This window comes from Saccopteryx leptura, chromosome 1, assembly GCF_036850995.1.
Source record: "Saccopteryx leptura isolate mSacLep1 chromosome 1, mSacLep1_pri_phased_curated, whole genome shotgun sequence".
Classification (NCBI taxonomy): Eukaryota; Metazoa; Chordata; class Mammalia; order Chiroptera; family Emballonuridae; genus Saccopteryx; species Saccopteryx leptura.
The window spans coordinates 199409813-199430160 of NC_089503.1; the positions used below are offsets into that span (position 1 = coordinate 199409813).

Genomic DNA, 20348 nt, shown 5'->3' on the forward strand with positions numbered 1-20348 from the left:
GGGCCTTCAGCAGACCGAGTAAACCCTTGCTGGAGCCAGTGACCTTGGATTCAAGCTGGTGGGCTTTTCCTCAAACCAGATGAGCCTGCACTCAAGCTGGCGACCTCGGGGTCTCGAACCTGGGTCCTCTGCATCCCAGTCCGACGCTCTATCCACTGCGCCACCGCCTGGTCAGGCTTAGTCAATTTTAATAAACAGTAGAACCCTCTGTCGTTTCTTCTTAGGCAGAATGAGGTTTTGAGTGGCCCCCCTGTGCACACAGACAGACTGAATTGGAGCTGTTGGGTCGGAGGAAAGGGGAGGTCCAGAGACCCAGCGTTTATTGGCTTGAATTCTCTTTCTTTGGTCACCCCTGGAGTCTCACTGAAATCAAAGATAAAACCTGATCTGACTTGACACTAATACATGAGTAGTGATCATCCATAATGCATAATTCTGTATTACAACTTTTGCTGTTACGTACCTAAGAAATAAGACAGTTAAAATAGCGCTTGTATAGTATTCAGAAGGTAGCCTACACTCGGAAATTGAGCAAGGGCTGAGGACACTGGTGAAACAACACATGTGTTCCCATGGTGGTCTCACTCAGTGTTCCCCCCATGTCCTGGTTATGCCCTCTGGCTATGCACACACGTCTCTGCGGGGTTGGGCTCCTCACCTCCGCCCCTTCCACTTTTAGGTGGAGGGGACTGGAGGCCAGAAGAGTTCCAGTCCCCACATCCTCTCGTGGCGGGCAGTCCTGTCGCAGGGACCCTTGGGTGGTGCTTGAGATGATGATATTGTTTTCCTCTTTTGTAATTCTCATTTCCTTTTTTCCTCCTTTTTAATCATTTCCTTTCTTCTCACCTTATTTTTCTACCCCTCTTCCTCCATCTTCTTCTCTCTCCCTTCTGGCTGCTGGTGGCAGTATTTTCACCGTTCTGCTCTCCCAGTAGACAAGGACTAGAGTAGCTGACTTATGCTCTCCTTGGGTCCTCTACCCTAAGTGACATTGAAGGTCACTTGTCAGTGGCCTAGTTTATAGTGGTTTGTCATCACCCTTTTCCTCTCCATTCCATTAGGCTGCGTCCCTGAAAGATAAGTGGGGTTTGGGCTACAAACCGAGTTACAACCGATCGAAGATGATTTCTGCTTCTGGGAGACCCCCTCTGAAGCGGATGGAGAGGGCCAGGTGAGGTTTATTCCCAGCAGCACTCCCCGGGGACCGGGCTCCTCACCATGGCAACCACACCCCTGCTGATCCCTGTGCTCCACCCTGGAGGTGATCAGTTGGACCTCAGTAGTGCTGCTGCTGTCAAACTCGGAAGTCTGTCTGAGGGATTCCTCTATCACATTGCTGCTACAGGCATCGTGTGCTTCTTGAGAAAGAGGCACACCGCTCTTTACACAAGTTTACATGGAACTCCCAGGCTCTCCAAAGAAGCGAAAATGTGCCTGTAGGCAGCCGCTGCTCTAGGGTGGTCGTTTTAGAAAAGGTGTGATTTCAGACACATTTCACATGTGAAAAATGACAAATTTTACATATTAAAGGAAAATACTGTTTTGCTAGTAATTAAATATTATAAAGTAAAAATTCTAAATTGGTTTGTTTATGGTTTAGTTTTAAAAGTATCTTGTGTCCATAGAACATTGGATGTTTTCTATGGATGTTCAGAAGTGCATACCAAAAGCTCAGTCCTTGGGGAAGGTAATATTTAGAAATAGAATGTGATATCATTCATCATTCATCAGAGTTCAAGAAAATCCAGGGATTTTTAAAAAACAAAATGTTCCTGTTCTTGAACCTCCTGTTTTTCGTGCAGTTCTCGAGTGGGTGAGCCTGAGGAGCTCCCGGAGATCCGGGTGGACGCGGCATCCCCAGGGCCCCGAGTCACCTTCAACATCCAAGACACGGTAGGTGCGACGTTCTTTGTCGGATATGCAGGGCTGAATGAGTATGGAACTAGAATAGCTGTGCGGTTTCAGAATGCTAACTTCGACCTGCCAGTGCAGTGTGGGCTGTGGTGGCTGAAGTGTCCGTGCGTGAGCAAGTTGCCTGCACTGCCTCCGTGTTCACGTTCTGCATGTAGAATAAAGACCCCGGCCGCTTACTCTCAGGTAGAGATGTCTTGTTGAGTAATTTTTCTTTCAATGACGAATCCACATTAAACTAGGTCTTATACACAAATGTAAATGTGGGATATTTATACTTTATATATTTATGTATCTTATTATTTATGTATTTCAGTGTAGAATATATGGAGATAGCAGCAGACACCAGCAGTAAAAAAGTTAGCATCGAAAGTTGTATTCTAATTTTATCACATATTAAAAATCTTTGTTTTGGGGGGTGTTTTTGTATATTTGTTTACTTTTAAACCATTGTTTTTTTACTTTCTGTGAGTTTTTATCAATTTTCTTATTATTTTAAGTTGAAAAAAAGAGTATGGGGAAGCACACCACAGTCCAGCTGTCCTGGGGAAGGGTATTTCCAGGTACTTCTTAAGAACAACCTAAATTCTGCTTTACAACTAATTAACCCCCTGAAAATCTGCTTTCAGAATGTCTTCCTCTCGTTTCATACTAAGTGCAACCCTCAAAAATATTTTACATAGAGGTTTAAGATTAAGTTATATAAGCTGTCACAGCTTATATATAAGTGTGTGTATATATATATATATATATATATATATATATACACACACACAGTATATATTAGTTTTACACATCTTTATAGTTTAATGATTTAACCTTCTAAATTAAAAGGCTAAATCAGCTTACAAAATCAACTCAACCAAACTGTAAACCGAAAAATACAATTTTATTAGTTATTTGCTAATCCCTAAATGAATCTTTCTCCACATTCAACCACAAAATGAATATTTTCTTTAAAAAAAACTGAACTAGTTCAAATTAAAATTCAATGTATCTCAGAACAACAAATTAATCATAGAATGTTATTTCTTTTGAGTCACTGATATAAAAAAATGTATAGAAGCAATTCATGCAGAATATTATTCTCATGTTCAAAACAGTATGTAGACTGTGCTATACAGAGATTATCAGTCAAATCAGCATTTTTATGAGCCAGGTGTTTTCCCTAAATATGTCATAAAAATAAAATTGAATTTTAAAAATGTACCTATATACCAATTATATATAAACCTTTATCTGTACATTTTCTGTTAAGTTACTTTTAAAAAACTGGCACTTTTTCCCAATATATTTTGTATCTCTTCCCCAACTCTTTTATGCTACAGTCTCAATACGTATCCCGTAGTTCCGCTGAATTTTGTTTTAGAACTACTAGATTGTATAGTGAGCTTGAGAAACATTTCATTTTCAAAAAATAAACTTGGAAATAAATAATTCATTTATAGTGAGTTAAGTAGATCCTACTAAGTTGATTTATTTTCCTGTCCAACATTTTTAAATGGATTGACAGGAAACATTATTATAATTGACATATAACATTACATTAGTTTGTGACTATATTGGGAAATGATTAAGTGATTCTTAAATGCATTAATATTATATTGATTCAAGTCCTATTTTTAAATAGCAGTGAATACTATTTATAAAATACAGCATATGAAATGATAAACTACAAAGTAGATCGTTAGCATCATCAAACAGAAAATAGATATAAAACAAAGGAATGTTTATCTACATATATACCTTAGTTTTAAAAGTTGAAGATGTGCTGATAACTAAAATCTGATATACTTGTTTACCTAGTATCATGTATATTATAAACAGTGAAGAAAAGCAAATGGCTGAAATTTTGAATTAGGAAAGTAGAATTTCACTAGGTATCTAATAATAGTAGCAGCAGTAAATTACTTACCTTGCACATTACACTTGACAGAGGCTTATCACCTCAGAGGATAGTCAGGCAGCTCTCAAAACTGGGAATCGAAAATTGTTTCTTTAACAATTTTCGAGCTACTTAACTGCAATGGCCACGAGATGCAGTCCTCAGTCAGTGACATGGTGTTGATGCACACTGTTTACCCCATGGGCTAGCATTCTTGAGTTTGAGTAATGTGTTTATCATGAAGCTATTTGCTCTCTTCAGTCGTTGGGGCCTTGTATGTACAGGATACCCCGCTCCTCCCCCCGCACCTGCAGCGCTGCCCCTGCACGCGGGCACCCCCCCACTCACGCACTCGTGCCCTCTCATGACAGCTGATCACTGCTCCTTCGCCTCCACAGCATGTCTAACTTACGCTTCATGCTAATTAGTATGATGATTGGTGCTTACCAAGCCGAGTTTCACTCTAGTGTTTCGTATGTTGGCGGTGTGACTTTCTGTGGTTTGACCTTCCGTTTCCTTCCTTGCTGCGCCATTTCATAAGTTCATAAATCTGACCTTTCTCTCTGTTCAGAGTGAGGGAATTCCACTCTAAAACCATTTTTAAATGCTTAAACATGAGCTTTTCCTTTTTTAATAGAGAAGAGATTCATGATGTGAACCTGATTCATGTCTCCTTTTTGGATGGTTAGTTTCCAGAGGAGACAGAACTGGACCTTCTGTCGGTAACCGTGGACGTCCACTCCCATTACTCAGCCAGCAGTGAAGGGTCGCATTCTGTGTTCAGTTCTCCCAGAACCCCAGGCCTGCCGCCAGGCGTCACCTTCCACCCTGAAGACAGCCGGCGCGATGACAGTCTGTCTTCCACAAGTGAAGACTCTGACAAGGACGAAGACCACGACAGGGAGAGGTTTTACGTTTATAGGAAACCCTCGTGAGTAGCCTTGTTTTGAGATCCTTGGGTAGCATTTCTGAATCTGGGACTGAGCTTAAAGCATTATGTACTGTTGTTAAATTTCATAAAAACAAATCTGAAGGAGCCCAGCGAGTGACACTAAGAGACGTGTCCACAGTTTACAAATGTCATTGAGCTTCATATGGCATTATTTTTCTTTTCTTGTGCTTCTGTCTTTTAATAAAATCTAGGAAGAGTTTCAAAATTAGCAAAATTTCATCTCTCCCAGATGTCGAGAATGGTGTCCACACTCGTATTCGGTTTCCTCGGCACAGTGGCTGTGCCCATGTCCCCGTCACTGGTACTCGCTGGGCACAGTCACACATCTCAGAGCATAGCTGTTGAGGAAAGTGTGACCCCTCAAATGAGGAAGAATTCAGCTACTATGAACTGGTTGAGTGTTCTGTGTGAATTTATAAAATAGCATGATATATTTACAGACTGTTGCTCACATAGCGTGCTGGGGAATAGTTTATTAGGAAGTCTGCCCACTTGATTACAATGAGGTGACCACTTGTTCCTTCTGCAGACATACGTCCCGTAAAAAAGCCACAGGCTTTGCCGCTGTCCATCAGCTGTTCACAGAGCGCTGGCCCACAGCGCCTGTCAACCGGAGCCTCAGCAGCACAGCCACAGAGAGAAATATCGACTTTGAACTTGACATACGGGTTGAAATTGACAGTGGGAAGTGTGTGCTTCACCCAACCACTCTCCTCCAAGAACACGATGATATAAGCTTGAGAAGGTGAGAAACTGGTCAGTAGGGGGCACACGTGATTTCACTTGTTAGAAATACTGTCTGGCCTGACCAGGTGGTGGTGCAGTGGATAGAGTGTCGGACTAGGATGCGGAGGACCGAGGTTCAAGACCCCAAGGTTGCCAGCTTGAGCGCGGGCTCATCTGGCTTGAGCAAAAAGCTCACCAGCTTGGACCCAAGGTTGCTGGCTCAAGCAAGGGGTCACTCGGTCTGCTGAAGGCCCGTGGTCAAGGCACATATGAGAAAGCAATCAAAGAGTGTCGCAACGAGAAACTGATGAGTAATGCTTCTCATCTCTCTCCGTTCCTGTCTGTCTGTTCCTATCTATCCCTCTCTCTGACTCACTCTCTGTCTCTGTAAAAAAACAACAAAAAAACTACTATCTGTATAGTATAATCCCTCCCCCAGACTTAAGAGTACATTTAATCATAGTTATAATGTTTGGTATTTGTATAGTATACTATTTCTTTTTTTTTTTAAGATTTTATTTATTGATTTTACAGAGGGGGCAGATGAGAAGTATTGACTCATAGTTGCTTCACTCTTGTTTATTGCTTACTTGTCGTGCATGCCTGACCAGGCAAGCCCAGGGTTTCAAACTGGTGACCTCAGAGTCCCATGTCCACACTCTGTCCACTGCACCACCACAGGCCAGGCTAGTATACTATTTCTTTAGACAAGTGTGTAATATATTTTGGCAACCAGAAATGGATGTCTGCTTTAGATTCTAGAAAATGAATGCAGGTGGTTACACCTCTGGAATTCTGCATTGGTCTCTGTGCCGTGCACACTTCTGTTGTAGGAGCAGTGCAGTGCTCAGGGGTGTCTGGTTGTGGAGAGTGTTGATGTATTCACAGAGAACTGAGAAAGCCTAGGTCAGTCGCACCCAGGGCTCTCATGTACTCCAGGGACGATGGCAGCCCTACCATTTGCTCCCCTCAATAAGTAATCAGCACTGCGAACAGGCTTGATGTTACAGTATTTTTTCTTTGAATTTTTGTTTTGCCTTTTTTTCCTAATCAGAAAGAGAATTATGAGAAGATGATAAGGATCGGCAGGTGGGTGGGAATGTGGACGGAGCCAGGGGGCAGGGGCTGACCGTCCCAGAAGCGGGAGACTGACTACGGGCCCACCTCACCGTCTGTCCCCTCTTCCTCAGTGTGAAACATCCCACCATAGAAGGTCTTTAGCAGTCTGTGTGTCTGAGGAGGCTTTTATAAAGTCACAGGATGAAATTAAATTCTTACAAAGGTGGTAGTGATGATCAAAAGCTGTTTATTTTGGGTTGGCACTAGCTGTTGCTCCAGTGTTTCCCTCTGTGAACGGCAAGTTCATTTGGTTCAACTTCCCGTGTTCACGTGAACCAGCCATACCCTCGGTGGAGAAAACGGTGACTGGCTATGCCCTGTGGACCAGGGAGAGACGGTGCTCGTGCACAGCCTCCGCGGGGGCTGGGGACCCCAAGCAGCTTTACCCTCTCGCCTGCGCTGATGAGGGATTCCTTCCCTTTCATGTGTAAATAATGGTTTGATTTTAAATGGAAGGAAAGGAGAGAAATGCCATTTTTTAAAAAAGATAAAACAGTTTTCTCTTTACAGGAGTTATGATAGAAGTTCCAGGAGTTTAGATCAAGATTCTCCTTCAAAAAAGAAGTTCCAAACTAATTATGCCTCTACCACCCATTTAATGACTGGCAAGAAAGTGCCTTCATCGCTGCAGACAAAGCCAAGTGACTTGGAAACGACAGTGTTTTATATCCCTGGAGTGGACGTGAAGGTATGGAGCCTGTGTCCGGGCGTGGGGCCGGGTGACCAATGTCTGTGGTGGTTTTCTGTCAGGCGTGCCCTTCCCTCACCAGCTGTATGAAATAGGCTTTCTAGCACTTTCTCTAACAGGTAGACGTCTAAATCACAGGTTGTCGCTCCTTTTAGACAGCTTTTCCCACAGAATTTGGGCAGAAAGAAATGAACTTTTCATACATTGATATTATAGCATGTCTGCTAAGCCTTGCCCAGTGCAACTGTATTAAACAACAATTTTTTGATTCCAGAATTACAGAAGCCTGGAATGTTAAGCTAGAAATAACTTTCAGTATTATCTAGGTGACCTTGTAAATTTTAAAAATGAAAGAAAGCTAAGAAATGTGCTGGGATCACAGTGCTAACTTGTAAGCGTGAGACCTGGCTCTTGTGACTCCATTTCCCTGCATTTCTTGGTTTCTCTCATCTGGGTGATTTTAACTTTAAAAGTTTATTATTTTCGATACAGTTGCATTACAATTCCAAGACACTGAAGACAGAGTCGCCTAACGCCTCCCGGGGATCTTCCTTGCCAAGAACGCTCTCCAAAGAGTCCAAGCTGTCTGGTATGCGAGACAGTGCTGCCTCCCTCCCTCCTTTACCCTGCACGGCCCAGAGCAGGACTCACACCTTACATCCTCCCCAGCCCCCACCTCTGCCCGCAGGTACTCACAGCCACGGCCGGCTCTCCCTGTCCCTCCACAGCCTCATGCTCCGTCATCACCTGCTTGCTCTGCTGAGACTGTCACATTCACAGTTCAGAAAAAGAGGAGGCAGGTCCAATGGCTGTGCACGGTGCACAGAGGGACGCGTGCGGCCACTGCTTCGGGCTCCTTTTCAGATTGACGTTGCCTTAGCATTGGTTGTGGAACTCGGTGCACTGAATACTTAGTATCTGTAGATCCATGCATGGTTAGAAACAGTGATATGTAGCTGCAGTTTGGGAGCTGGTGATCTAGGTGGAAACATCAGACTACCCGAGACAGGGTGAGTGCAGTGGGCCTGACCACATAACAAATTACCCAAAACTTGGTATCTTATAACTTCCAGCCTAGTTTCTGTGGATCACGAATCCAGGAACAATTTGGTTGGGTGAATCTGAACTCACAGTCCTTTATGAAGCAACTGGTGAGACTCCGGCGCGGGCTGTGCCGTCCACATGCCTGCTTGGGCCTGGGGCGCCGGCAGTGTCCCGTGCCGTCTTCCGTGCCTCAGTTCTCCAGCGGGGGTGTCTCCACCTGGCTGTGGGAGTGCTCTCGTGTCAGGGCAGCTGACGTCCCTGAAAAGGACTGACCCTAGACACAACATGGCTGAAGTGGCCTTATTTTTTATGGCCTGTGAGAGACTTGGCAAAGTATAAGCTTGAGGAGCCAAACCAAAATTTGTGAACTAGAGCAAGTAGGAATCACTTGTGTTGTGTACGTCATCAGTCAGCTTTGTATTCTACCGTCAATACATCATCTCTGTCAGCCTACTGTCTCCATTCCATTCTTGTGTGGTTTCACAGTACACAGTGCTTCACCTGCTTCAAGTGTCATAACATTCTGATGTCTCACAAAATTGTTGTGTATTTTATTAAACTCACCTCACATTTGTCAATGTTCTAGCCAAAGGAAAAGGAAGTGGGGGAGTCAAAACAGCCAAGCTGTACGCCTGGGTGGCACTGCAGTCCTTGCCAGAGGAGATGGTCATCAGTCCCTGCCTGTTAGACTTTCTGGAAAAGGCTCTGGAAACCATCCCAATTACACCGATTGAAAGGAATTATACAAGTGAGTATCCTCCTCATGGACTCATTTCCCAATCACATACATTTTGGGGTACTAGTACTTAGAAGGGTCTTGTAGTGGCATTATATGTTATTTATAATAGTTATATGTTATTTATAATAGATTCAGTGATAATATAAAAGACTTATAGAACTGGAAAAGAACTTGAGAGATCAGCTAGTCCTCTTTTATAAGTAAAGAAACCAAGTCCTGGTGAGGTTATAGGACTTTCCCCTAGCCACAGCTAATCATGAGAAAATCCTATCCTTAGGTCCTGGGGCATCTCTCAGGCTGGACAGCCCCCAAGGGCGAAGGTGTTTCCCTGGGATGACCAGTGTCGCAGTGTGGGGTCGGGGCTGTTGCGATGAGCAGGAGGTTGCCCTGGGGAAGGGAGGGCTGCGTGATGGGCCACAGAACCAGCGCTGCTGTGCGTGCATGCGTAGCCCTGAGTGCAGGACTGGCACTTGTCCTAATGATGGAACTTGAAACTCACTGTTCTAACAGCTGTCAGCTCCCAGGATGAAGACATGGGGCACTTTGACATTCCAGACCCTCTGGAGGAGTCCACGACATCGCTGGTGTCCTCCTCCACCTCTGCCTACTCCTCCTTCCCCGTGGACGTCGTGGTTTATGTCCGAGTGCAGGTGGACACTTCTTTACCCCTTCTATTCCAGAGAAAAAAATGTGTGGCTTGCGTTGATTTGAACCTTTCCGACATTAGTCCCTTTCCATGGTTCTTCCCCTGGACGCCCGGACCTCGTATGTACCGTGCCTGAGAGGTTGCGGAACTCCCAGGGACCCGTGCAGTTTTATATGTGTTCACTTTTCTGCCAAGGAGGGTTTTCAAAGTTTAGATCTCATACTTTTGTGGAAAAAAGAAAAATACATAAATTAACCCCCCCTCTTTTTTAGCAGTGTGTGTGTGTGTGTGTGTGTGTGTGTGTGTGTGTGTGTATTTTTTGCCATTGTGGTCCTTTTGGGGCAGATATAAAGTGTAATTGAGATATGAAGTCAGAATAGTGCCTTTGTTAGATTTCTGCTAAGAGTCATGTCATTTTTATTTTCTATTTTATTTTAAAATACAGTCCTGTCAGTAGGTCTTTGGGAGTATATTGGTAGCTTCTGATTGAGTTCAACTAAGCAAGAGGATTTAAAAACTACACATATCTAAACCTGAAGGTTTAGTTTACCGTCAATTAAAATCTTATAATCAGTCTCAAAATAAAAGAAACCCTCGTGATCACTGACCGAACCGTTTCCTCCAGGAGCAGTTTGGCCAGAGGGGCTTCCTTCTGGTGTTCTGCACCAGCTTTTCTCAAGATCTGATTAAATGTGCAAGGGGGGGGGGGGGGAGGTGTCTCGGAAGTTTATAAAACTTTTATTAATACAAGTCTTTCTAAATTTTAGAATAAGGGAAATTATTTCCTTTAAAAGACTTGATTATGAACAAGTATGATGTGAACATAACATCTGAATTATCTAAATACCTAAATATTTATCACTCGGAGCTCTTCAAATTCTTTCGTTTTTAAAAATGATACCATGATGTTAATACGTTGCTTACTATCTCCTGTGTCTGTCTGCAAAAGCTAATACAGTGAACACAAAATCCTTTTATGTGTCAGTCAATTTGGTATATGCAGACTGAAATGGAAATGGGAGTTTTGGCATCCAGTGTGAAATGGTTTAGCCCAGAACATTTTCATTGGCTTTCTGCACGTTAGCCCTCACAGATCAAGTTCAGCTGTTTACCAGTCTCAAGAGTAGAATGCATGCTGAAGCTACCATCCCTGGACTTGGTGTTCTCTTCAAACCGGGGAGAACTGGAGACTTTAGGGACCACGTATCCTGCTGAGACTTTGTCCCCTGGAGGTAATGCCACTCAGAGTGGAGCCAAGGCCTCTGCAAGCAAGACAGGAACGCCAGGTAAAGAAACCTCCTTTTACCCACCCATATAGTGCCAGGCACTATCTAGTGCCCTGTTCAGATAGTCGCCTAGGGTTTCTGCTTAAAGCATGCTGGGAGTTAGCCTGTTCACCCACAGTAATTTTTGCCACTGAGGACACTTGTTCTTTAAGAGAGATTTTTAATGTTTTGCTTTTTTTTTTTTACATTTCTGTAGGGTTGTTTTTTTTTTAATTACAGTCTACATTCAGTATTATGTATTATACTGCTCACAAAAATTAGGGGATATTTCAGAATGAATATGAAGCGATAAAAAAGCATTTGACTTTTTTATTAAACAAGAACATCAGAAAAGCAAACAAGTCAAAGAAAGTTGTTTGATTATGCAAATGAGATACAAAACCAACTTTTATTTCATTGGTGAAAACGCACTAGACAAAAGCTGAGAGTACTGGGGTGTCTGCATGTTCCCTGGTCCCCTCATTTTTGTGAGCAGTATAGTTCCAGTGTACATACAGCATAGTAGTTAGACAATCATATACTTGACGCAGTGATCCCCCCAGTATTTCTAATCCCTACGCGGCACCATGCATAGTTATTATAGTATTACTGACTGTGTTCCCTGGGCTGGACTTTAACATCTCTGTGACCATTCTGTAACTGCCAGTCTGTACTTCTCCATCCCTCCAGCTCGTCACCGGCCCAAGACCCACTCCCCTCTGGCAGTCATCAGTCTGACCTTTGTAACTATGCGTCTGTTTCTGTCCTGTTCATTTATCCTGTTCTTTAGAGTCCACATAGAGAAATCACATGGTCCCTGTCTCTCTCTGAGGGACTTGCTTCACTGAACATAGTGTCCACCAGTGCGCCCGAGCTGTCACAGGAAGTGGAACTGCATTTGTGCACCTTGCTGCTTCCACTGTTTCTACTAGAATGTGGATCCAGCTGTTTGGTTTAGATTTGTTTACAGTTTGTCCAGTTTGTTGCCTACTTTGCTGAAACCCCAACTATCTGTGCCTCTTCCACAAAGGAGAGAAGAAACAGGAAGCTGTGGAGTCCACCAGTCTCATGTATAAATGATTGTTTCAGTGGTCAACCCTGGTTTACCAAGTAGATTAACCGGAATCTATTGAGTTCATGTTTGAGTTCTTCTATTCTCTGTTCAAGTCGTGTTTGGCTCCCAGACTGTGTTAGTGCCGGGCTTTCTGACTTTCTGTGGCTTATAAGGCCTGGGGGTCTGTTGGCTGCAGGCTCGTCGGGACTGGGCAGCCCTCTCGGCAGGAGCCGGCACAGCAGCAGCCAGTCCGACCTGACCACGTCCAGCAGCAGCTCATCCGGCCTAAGCTTCACCGCCTGCATGTCCGACTTCTCCCTCTACGTGTTCCACCCCTATGGTGCTGGCAAGCAGAAAGCCACCGTCTCCGGCCTCACGTCGGGCTCTACGGGCTTAGGTACACTCTGCACATTTGCCTTTATCAACTCTATAACACTTTCTTTTTAAGTGGGAGGAGGCAAGATAAAGACAGACTCCCACAGGTGCCCCAACCAGGATCCACCCAGCATCCCCTATCTGAGGCCCAAGCTTGCAACTGAGCTATTTTTAGCACCTGAGGTGGAGGCTCAATGGAGTCATCCTCAGCGCCCCAGGGCGATGTGCTCGGATCAGTCAAGCTATGGCTGTAGAAGGAGAAGAGAGAGAGAGGGAGGGGGAGAGGAGGAGAACCAGGTGGTTGCTTCTTTTTTGTGCCCTGACCAGGAATCTAACCCAGGACTTCCACACACCGGGTCAACACTCTACCACTGAGCCAACTGGCCAGAGCCAACTGTGTAGCACTTTGCAAGCTTTGGTCTTTTCAGAAGTTGTGACACCTTTAATAATGGATAGAAAGCAAGATCAGAAACTTTAAAATTTTTCCTCTTGGTAATATCTATCCTATCTCTACAAATAAGTAGAAATATGAAGTAATTAAATCAGGTAAATGAATTATACAAGAATTTGAAAACTCAGAATATTTTATAAGTGATATACACAGCATAATGATTTCTTTGGATATAGGTTTATTTGTATAAGAAATTCTATTCTACATGTAGTAAATTTTAAAAGTGTGCGGATCATGTTTGTTCATTTAAAATGAGACATTATTATTATTACTGTTAAGTCAGAGAACTTAAGTTTCACTGGCATTTTAAAGTGTAGATTTATCACAAAAATGCTTATTTGTTCATCCTGCTGAAATTTTTGCCTCACTTAAGTTTTTTTTTGTTTTGTTTTGTTTTTTTTCAGAGACAGAGTCAGAAAGAGGGATAGACAGGGACAGACAGACAGGAACGGAGATATGAGAAGCATCAGTCATTAGTTTTTCGTTGTGCATTCCAACACCTTCATTGTTCATTGATTGCTTTCTCATATGTGTCTTGACTGCGGGCCTTCAGCAGACCAAGTAACCCCTTGCTCGAGCCAGCAACCTTGGGTCCAAGCTGGTGAGCTTTTGCTCAAACCAGATGAGCCCGCGCTCAAGCTGGTGACCTCAGGGTCTTGTACCTGGGTCCTCGGCATCCCAGTCCGACGCTCTATCCACTGCGCCCTGCCTGGTCAGACTCACTTAAGTGATTTTAATTGATGTGTTTAATTCCAGTGTTCTGGACAATTTCATGGATTGAGGGTGTGTGTGTATGTACACATGTATGTGCGTGTGTTTTTTTAAAGGGAACGTGGATGAAGAACCCACTTCAGTCACTGGGCGAAAAGACTCGCTGAGTATAAACCTTGAGTTTGTGAAAGTGAGTTTGTCTCGGATCAGGCGTTCAGGAGGGGCCTCGTTTTTTGAAAGTCAGTCTATAAACAAGTCTGCAAGCAAAATGGATACCACGCTAATAAATATATCTGGTACTCAATTTTATAGATTTTTATCTAAATATTGTTTTCCAGAATTAAATAAGGACCTCCTTTGTAAGTTTTTGGATATTAAATTTATTGAATAATGTTAGGCTCTTCGTAATAAAGGAGAGGAATAACATTTCAGGCTAGTGTACACTCTCAGTCCAAGTAATCAATGTCAGAAATATGATATCTAGATAATACATGGAAATATCACTCAAGGGCTTAAAATACGCCTATTTAAATCACTGAAAACTGCTTTTATTCACCCCTCTACCATGAATTGGTAAACTTCCTAATTTTTTATTTGATAGAGGAATGAGTTAAAAATGTTCTACATACATTTAATTTTAAATATTCAAAATTGGTCTGCCAGTAGTTACAAAGCTGGTTATAAAGCTAACAGTACACACATACGACTCGTATGCCGGGCTAGAGAGCCTGAATCTGGGGCAGCGAGGCCGGGAAAGGTCTCTAAGAGACAGGATGATAGCATCGTCCCCAGAGATAACACATGTACTACATTGTACACTGTGTGTTGAGAGGATCGATCTGATCTGAGATGCTCCAACCATAAAAGAATGATCAGATTATATATACAGGATAAAATAACCATCTGTGTGTATATACTTCATTGTAAGTACATTGTATGTACACATCCAGATAGTGATATAAAACAAATGGGTATTTTAGAGAGAATTTGTGGCAGCATTAGAGATGTGTGAGGGGCTGTTGAGCTGGACCAAGCAGCAAGGCTGGAGGCCGGGGCTGGGACAGGAATCAAGGGGAAGAGAATCAACCGGCTTGGAGACAGATGGCCTGAGCAGCAGCAGAAAGGACAGGGGGCCTCAGACTTTCAGCCCAGGGACAGAGGGACAGAGGTCACTGACCTAGGTAGCAAGTAAAGAAGGAAGTGCCCACGGGGCACCTGGGGGAAGGGTGGGGTGTACAGCTGCTTCTGGGCCAGCCAAGGGGCTGCAGCAGGAACAGAGAGCAGGTGTGGAGAGGCAGGCAGGCAGGCAGAGCCCCGGTGCTCCAGAGGGGAGGAGCAGGGCAGGAGCAGGTCTGCCTGTGCAGGGCCCAGCTGCTGCTCTGCCTGGGGGAGAGTAGGTCCTCCACAGGCCGCTTGGCCTGCCACCGCTCTGAGGACATGTATATTCCAGCTGCCCCACTCGTTTGCCGTGTTTGAGAAAAGCTGTGTCAAAGTCAGAGGCTGTCCGTGAGTTAGAACCTCTCCAAGACGTTCATGACAAGGAGATCGTTCCAGTGTCCCTCACATCAGCGAGCAGTGGATTGACCATTAGGATGCTCCCTTTTTCTCATTTGTGGAAGGAACGCAGTATCATTTACTAATCACATTGTGCAACTGATTTTGATATTTCATGAATTGTAACAGTTATAATTCAGTTGTGTAGTACCATGTCGTATTATACCATGTGAAAATATTAAAGGTTTTGCAAAGTTCTGTTCTAACAGATTTTCTTTCTTTATGTATCAGCTGTGTGTGATATAGGATCCGCTTCCTTTAAATATGATATGCGTCGACTTAGTGAAATTCTGGCGTTTCCAAGAGCCTGGTATAGGAGAAGTATTGCAAGACGCCTCTTCCTTGGAGACCAAACTATCAATTTGCCAAGTAAGCATGTTATGTGATAGATTGTGCTTAGTTAGATTCTTTAAATTTTGGCTGCAGTTGTAACAGCCTCACGATTGGTAACACAAGCCGTGTCTTACTGGGTAAGCAGTACCGTGCAGTTCACTCCCTCGTTCAGCAAGTGTCTCCCGAGCCCTCCACTGACCCTGGGCGGTGGGCACAGGCGTGGGCTCATAGGCAAGCCTGCTCAGAAGTCCCATTCGGCTGACTTTTCCTCTGTAATTTTGTACAATCTGGAAATGCAGAAACACATTTAAGCAGTCAGGGTTATCCTGGTGAGGAAGGCATGGGAAGTGGAGGCTGTTGGGGGGGGGGGGTGTGGGGACTGCTGCAGGATTGTGGCGTGTAGGGGAGGCCTGTTGGTGTGATGCAGTACAGGATGGACGGGACCCGGCCCTCCTCAGGGCTTCTGTGGGAAATACACTAGCCAGCAGGGATGCCCTGTGCCAACTGCAGCTTCTGCACGCTTGTCCCGTAGAGAACTAGAATTAGTCCTGTGACTAGCTGTGGAAGAGTGGCAGACTTTCTAACATGCCGATTTTATCATTGAGTAGTTCTGATTCTGTTGACTGTGGTTATTTTCTTCTAGCGTCCGGCCCCGGCACGCCTGACTCCATTGAAGGGGCCAGCCAGCATCTGTCCCCGGAATCATCGCGGAAGGCTTACTGCCGGACCTGGGAGCAGCCCAGTCAGTCGGCCTCCTTCACCCACATGCCGCAGTCACCCAATGTGTTCAGCGAGCACATGACCAACAGCACCATGTCCCCTGGGGCGGCAGCGCAGAGCCTCAAGTCACCAGCCTCCGTAAGGTCCAGGAGTGTGTCTGACTCTTCAGTGCCCCGCAGAGGTAACTCTGCTTTCTCCCTCACCAGGAGCCCTGCAGTGCTCCAAGACAAAACTCTCAGTTATTCCTGGAAGAGGGTTGGGGGGACCCCAAAGCCAACAGCAGACTCTCCAGGGGCTATGCCGGCAGGAGAGGCAGCAGGACCGGGACAAGAGCAGGCATGTTGTTAGCGTGTTCCACAGGGGACAATTTTTAGTTCTAGTTTTGAATTACAGGGGATATAGCGGCTTATTTTGTATTGCTCTCAAGTATGCAGCATAGTGGTTAGAAAGTCCTGTACTTTACAGAGTGGTCCCCAATATTTCCAGTCGCCACCCAACCCCTTACGTAGTTCTTACAGTGTGACTGACCATAGTCCCCATGCTGTACTTGACATCTGTAGCTACCAATCTGTGCTTCTCAGTGGTACAGTTATCTTTAGAAATAGAACAAACCTACAATGTTGTTCAGGTGGTTTGCTACCAAAAAGTTAAGCTTTGTATTCGTTCATTCTTTTATTTACCTCGTGGTTTTTTAACTCTTATGTACTCAGCACTACTTGTGTCTGAACATATAACAGTGAGGGACGTAGTTCATGTCACAAGGTAAGGTTAAAGTGTAGGGAGCAGATAGAGGAGTCACAATGTGGGTGCCTTCGGGAGACGAGACGGGCACACAGCAGCCTCTACCGCAGCCCAGGCCCTGCCTTCCGGCCCTGCTTGCCTGTAGGAGGCTGGGGTCTCCTCCTTTGTTGAGAAAAGCCCAGGGCAAAGAGCGGTCCTTCCTGCATATCCCATGCACACAGAACTTTCTGCGTGTGAAACAGAGCTCCTGCAGAACTTCAGAGGCTCTCGGCGGTGCAGCTGCCAGCACCTACTACCCGGCCAGTCAGTGAGAACTTTCTAGAAGCCGTGTGACAGCTGCTTAGTGTTAGGCTTCAGAGCAAGGATATCATATCATATTTTCAGTTAAGAGTATAGTGATGAGTGGTTTTGCTTTGTAATCATTGAGCATCTATGTGAATAAATGTGCACTGGATTTTTCTATTTTCAGATTCACTTTCAAAAACATCAACTCCCTTTAACAAATCCAACAAAGCAAGTCAACAAGGGACCCCGTGGGAAACACTTGTGGTGTTTGCCATCAACTTGAAGCAACTAAACGTGCAAATGAATATGAGTAATGTAATGGGGAATACAACGTAAGTGACTCAGATACAAAGAAAATATAGTTAATCATTAGTTTTAATTCTTCCTATTTATTGTAGTAAAGCAGTTCAAAACTTTTTTTAATGCTGAAGTGTTTGAGGCAGTAAAAATAGATAAAAGATGTAAAATTGCTATATCCTGTAAATGGCTTAATCTAATCCTAAAGATACTATAAAACAACATGAAATATATGTTCTCAAAAGAAAAAATTATAAGTAAAATGGCATAATTTTCTAGCTGAGCAAAAAGCCTCATCATAAATGTTAATATTTAAACATTTACTGATTTTCATAGTAAAGATTTTTTTAAAAACCTTTTGAAATCATCTCTTAATTCATGACACTGGAAGCCATGTCTAATTAATAACCTTTTTCTTTGTTTCAGTTGGACGACAAGTGGTTTGAAGAGCCAGGGCCGCCTGTCGGTAGGAAGTAACCGTGACAGAGAAATCAGCATGTCCGTGGGGCTGGGAAGGTCCCAGTTAGATTCTAAGGGCGGAGTCGTTGGAGGGACCATAGACGTCAACGCTCTGGAGATGGTCGGTATGTTGAAATGTTACAGTTGATATATTAAAAAGGAGTTCTTTTCCCCATTAGGCATTTCTGTGAACAATAATTACCATTTCTGTTTTAGCTCATATTTCTGAGCATCCAAATCAGCAACCCAGCCACAAAATCCAGATCACGATGGGCTCGACAGAAGCCCGCGTTGACTACATGGGCTCCAGCATCCTCATGGGCATCTTCAGTAACGCCGACCTCAGGCTGCAGGATGAGTGGAAAGTGAACCTGTACAGTGCCCCGGACTCGAGCACGACTGACAAGAGGTACCGGCGGCCACGCCCTTGACCCTCACGTGGCTGCTTTTAGCGTATTTTGTCACCCAGGGAGAAGGCACAGACAGGTCATCTTCTTGGAACGTGACTCTGTATTACGCAGTTAGTGTGAATGAAGAAGTGAGGTGGGGAGGAGAATTTCCTTGTACTTTTCAACTGTCTCCTATGAGATCTATGTTAAGGACTCTGTTTTATGTTCTAGTGAAATTTTTGTCCACGGAGATTTGAAGTGGGACATTTTCCAAGTGATGATATCAAGGTCGACCACGCCAGACCTGATCAAAATAGGGATGAAGCTGCAGGAGTTCTTCACACAGCAGTTCGACACCAGCAAGCGGGCGCTGTCCACCTGGGGGCCGGTCCCTTACCTGCCACCTAAGACGACGGCCAACAACCTCGAGAAGAGTTCCCAAGAGCAGCGTAAGAATGAGAGGGGGCCTGCGTGTCTTCTCTTGCAAGAAATGCATCACAGCCTTCATTTAAAGTAACAGTGCATGGCCCCCACTGACCCAGCAACTGCAGGCTCTCTTGGAGTGCTCAGCAGCCTGCCTGAGTGCTGCCGCCGGCAGGTTCCTGCCTACTGCAGCCGGGGTCCCTTTCCCGCCCCCCTCCCCCCCCCACACACACACTGCAGTCCTGAGCACTGGTTATGACAACGCCATGCTTTAGGGCATTGTCATAACCAGTGACATCTGAGCGGGAATTTATCAGTTGTGTCACACTAGGCAGGTGATTGCTGTCACTCATTACCTCGGTCAGCAGGTATTTACCCAGCTGTCTGCTGTCCTTGCAGTGCTGGATGCCGCGCACCATCGCCACTGGCCCGGAGTGCTAAAGGTGGTGTCCGGGTGCCACATATCGCTGTTCCAGGTCCCGTTACCAGAGGATGGGATGCAGTTTGGAGGATCAATGAGCTTGCATGGAAATCACATGACACTAGCTTGTTTTCATGGTCCAAATTTCCGTTCAAAATCCTGGGCCCTTTTTCACTTGGAAGAACCCAACATTGCTTTTTGGACTGAAGCTCAGAAAATCTGGGAAGACGGTAAGCGGCCCCAGTTCAAGCTTTTCCTCTTTCCTGTCCTGATGCGGTTCCATGCCCATGGCAGCGATTTTTCTTTTATTTTTTTTGTATTTTTCTGAAGCTGGAAACGGGGAGAGACAGTCAGACAGACTCCAGCATGCGCCCAACCGGGATCCACCTGGCACACCCAACAGGGGTGATGCTCTGCCCACCAGGGGGCGATGCTCTGCCCCTCCAGGGCATCGCTCTGTTGCGACCAGAGCCACTCTAGCGCCTGGGGCAGAGGCCAAGGAGCCATCCCCAGCGCCTGGGCCATCTTTGCTCCAATGGAGCCTCGGCTGCGGGAGGGGAAGAGAGAGACAGAGAGGAAGGAGATGGGGAGGGGTGGAGAAGCAGATGGGCACTTCTGTGTGCCCTGGCCGGGAATCGAACCTGGGACTTCTGCACGCCAGGCCGACGCTCTACCACTGAGCCAACCGGCCAGGGCCCAGCGATTTTTCTTGTTCATGTCTCTTGTCAGTTTTTTCTTAAAATCCTTCTGAAGTCCATCTCTACTTGGCATGATGTGCCTGGCATGTCAGAGTTCACTGTCAATGAGCTGACATCTGTGGACATGGTCAGGGACTTCCTTCTGAATGTGCCGCCTACTCTTTCTTGTTCAGGCAATTAAAGTATCGGCCGCCGTTCCTAGCCGTCATCTGTGTGACAGCAGTTGTTGCCCATATACTTATAGAAATATGCCCGGGAGAGACGCGGTGCCAGGGGCAGGAGGCGACCTGCCAGTTCAGACTACACCGTCAGACTTGGAGGTAGTCTGACTCTGCCTCTGCTGTATTCACAGCAGTGAACCCAGCTCTTTCTGGCTCTCACTTCCTCCTCAGCAGTTTCTCGATGGCAAAAAATGGCTGATGCTCTTCATCGTCCTGGAGATAAATCCAGTCATAACTAAGA

At 45.1% G+C, this 20348-nt stretch overlaps 1 protein-coding gene across 9 annotated transcripts in view; it reads left to right on the forward strand.

The window, feature by feature from the left end:
* BLTP1 (bridge-like lipid transfer protein family member 1) overlaps positions 1-20348 on the forward strand; it is a 148449-nt gene that overhangs the window by 121137 nt on the left and 6964 nt on the right. For 7 of the 9 annotated variants that reach the window (XM_066384658.1, XM_066384710.1, XM_066384718.1 and 4 more), the window contains 19 exons: positions 1062-1171; positions 1803-1893; positions 2412-2474; positions 4486-4727; positions 5278-5493; positions 7104-7281; positions 7774-7870; positions 8912-9073; positions 9575-9714; positions 10795-10996; positions 12226-12426; positions 13683-13862; positions 15352-15489; positions 16097-16354; positions 17384-17531; positions 17923-18080; positions 18172-18364; positions 18576-18793; positions 19167-19418. In XM_066384658.1, coding sequence (XP_066240755.1) covers positions 1062-1171; positions 1803-1893; positions 2412-2474; positions 4486-4727; positions 5278-5493; positions 7104-7281; positions 7774-7870; positions 8912-9073; positions 9575-9714; positions 10795-10996; positions 12226-12426; positions 13683-13862; positions 15352-15489; positions 16097-16354; positions 17384-17531; positions 17923-18080; positions 18172-18364; positions 18576-18793; positions 19167-19418 — 3247 coding nt within the window. The remainder of the gene's footprint in view (positions 1-1061; positions 1172-1802; positions 1894-2411; positions 2475-4485; positions 4728-5277; positions 5494-7103; positions 7282-7773; positions 7871-8911; positions 9074-9574; positions 9715-10794; positions 10997-12225; positions 12427-13682; positions 13863-15351; positions 15490-16096; positions 16355-17383; positions 17532-17922; positions 18081-18171; positions 18365-18575; positions 18794-19166; positions 19419-20348) is intronic. The other 2 variants (XM_066384701.1, XM_066384728.1) reach the window with 1 other exon arrangement.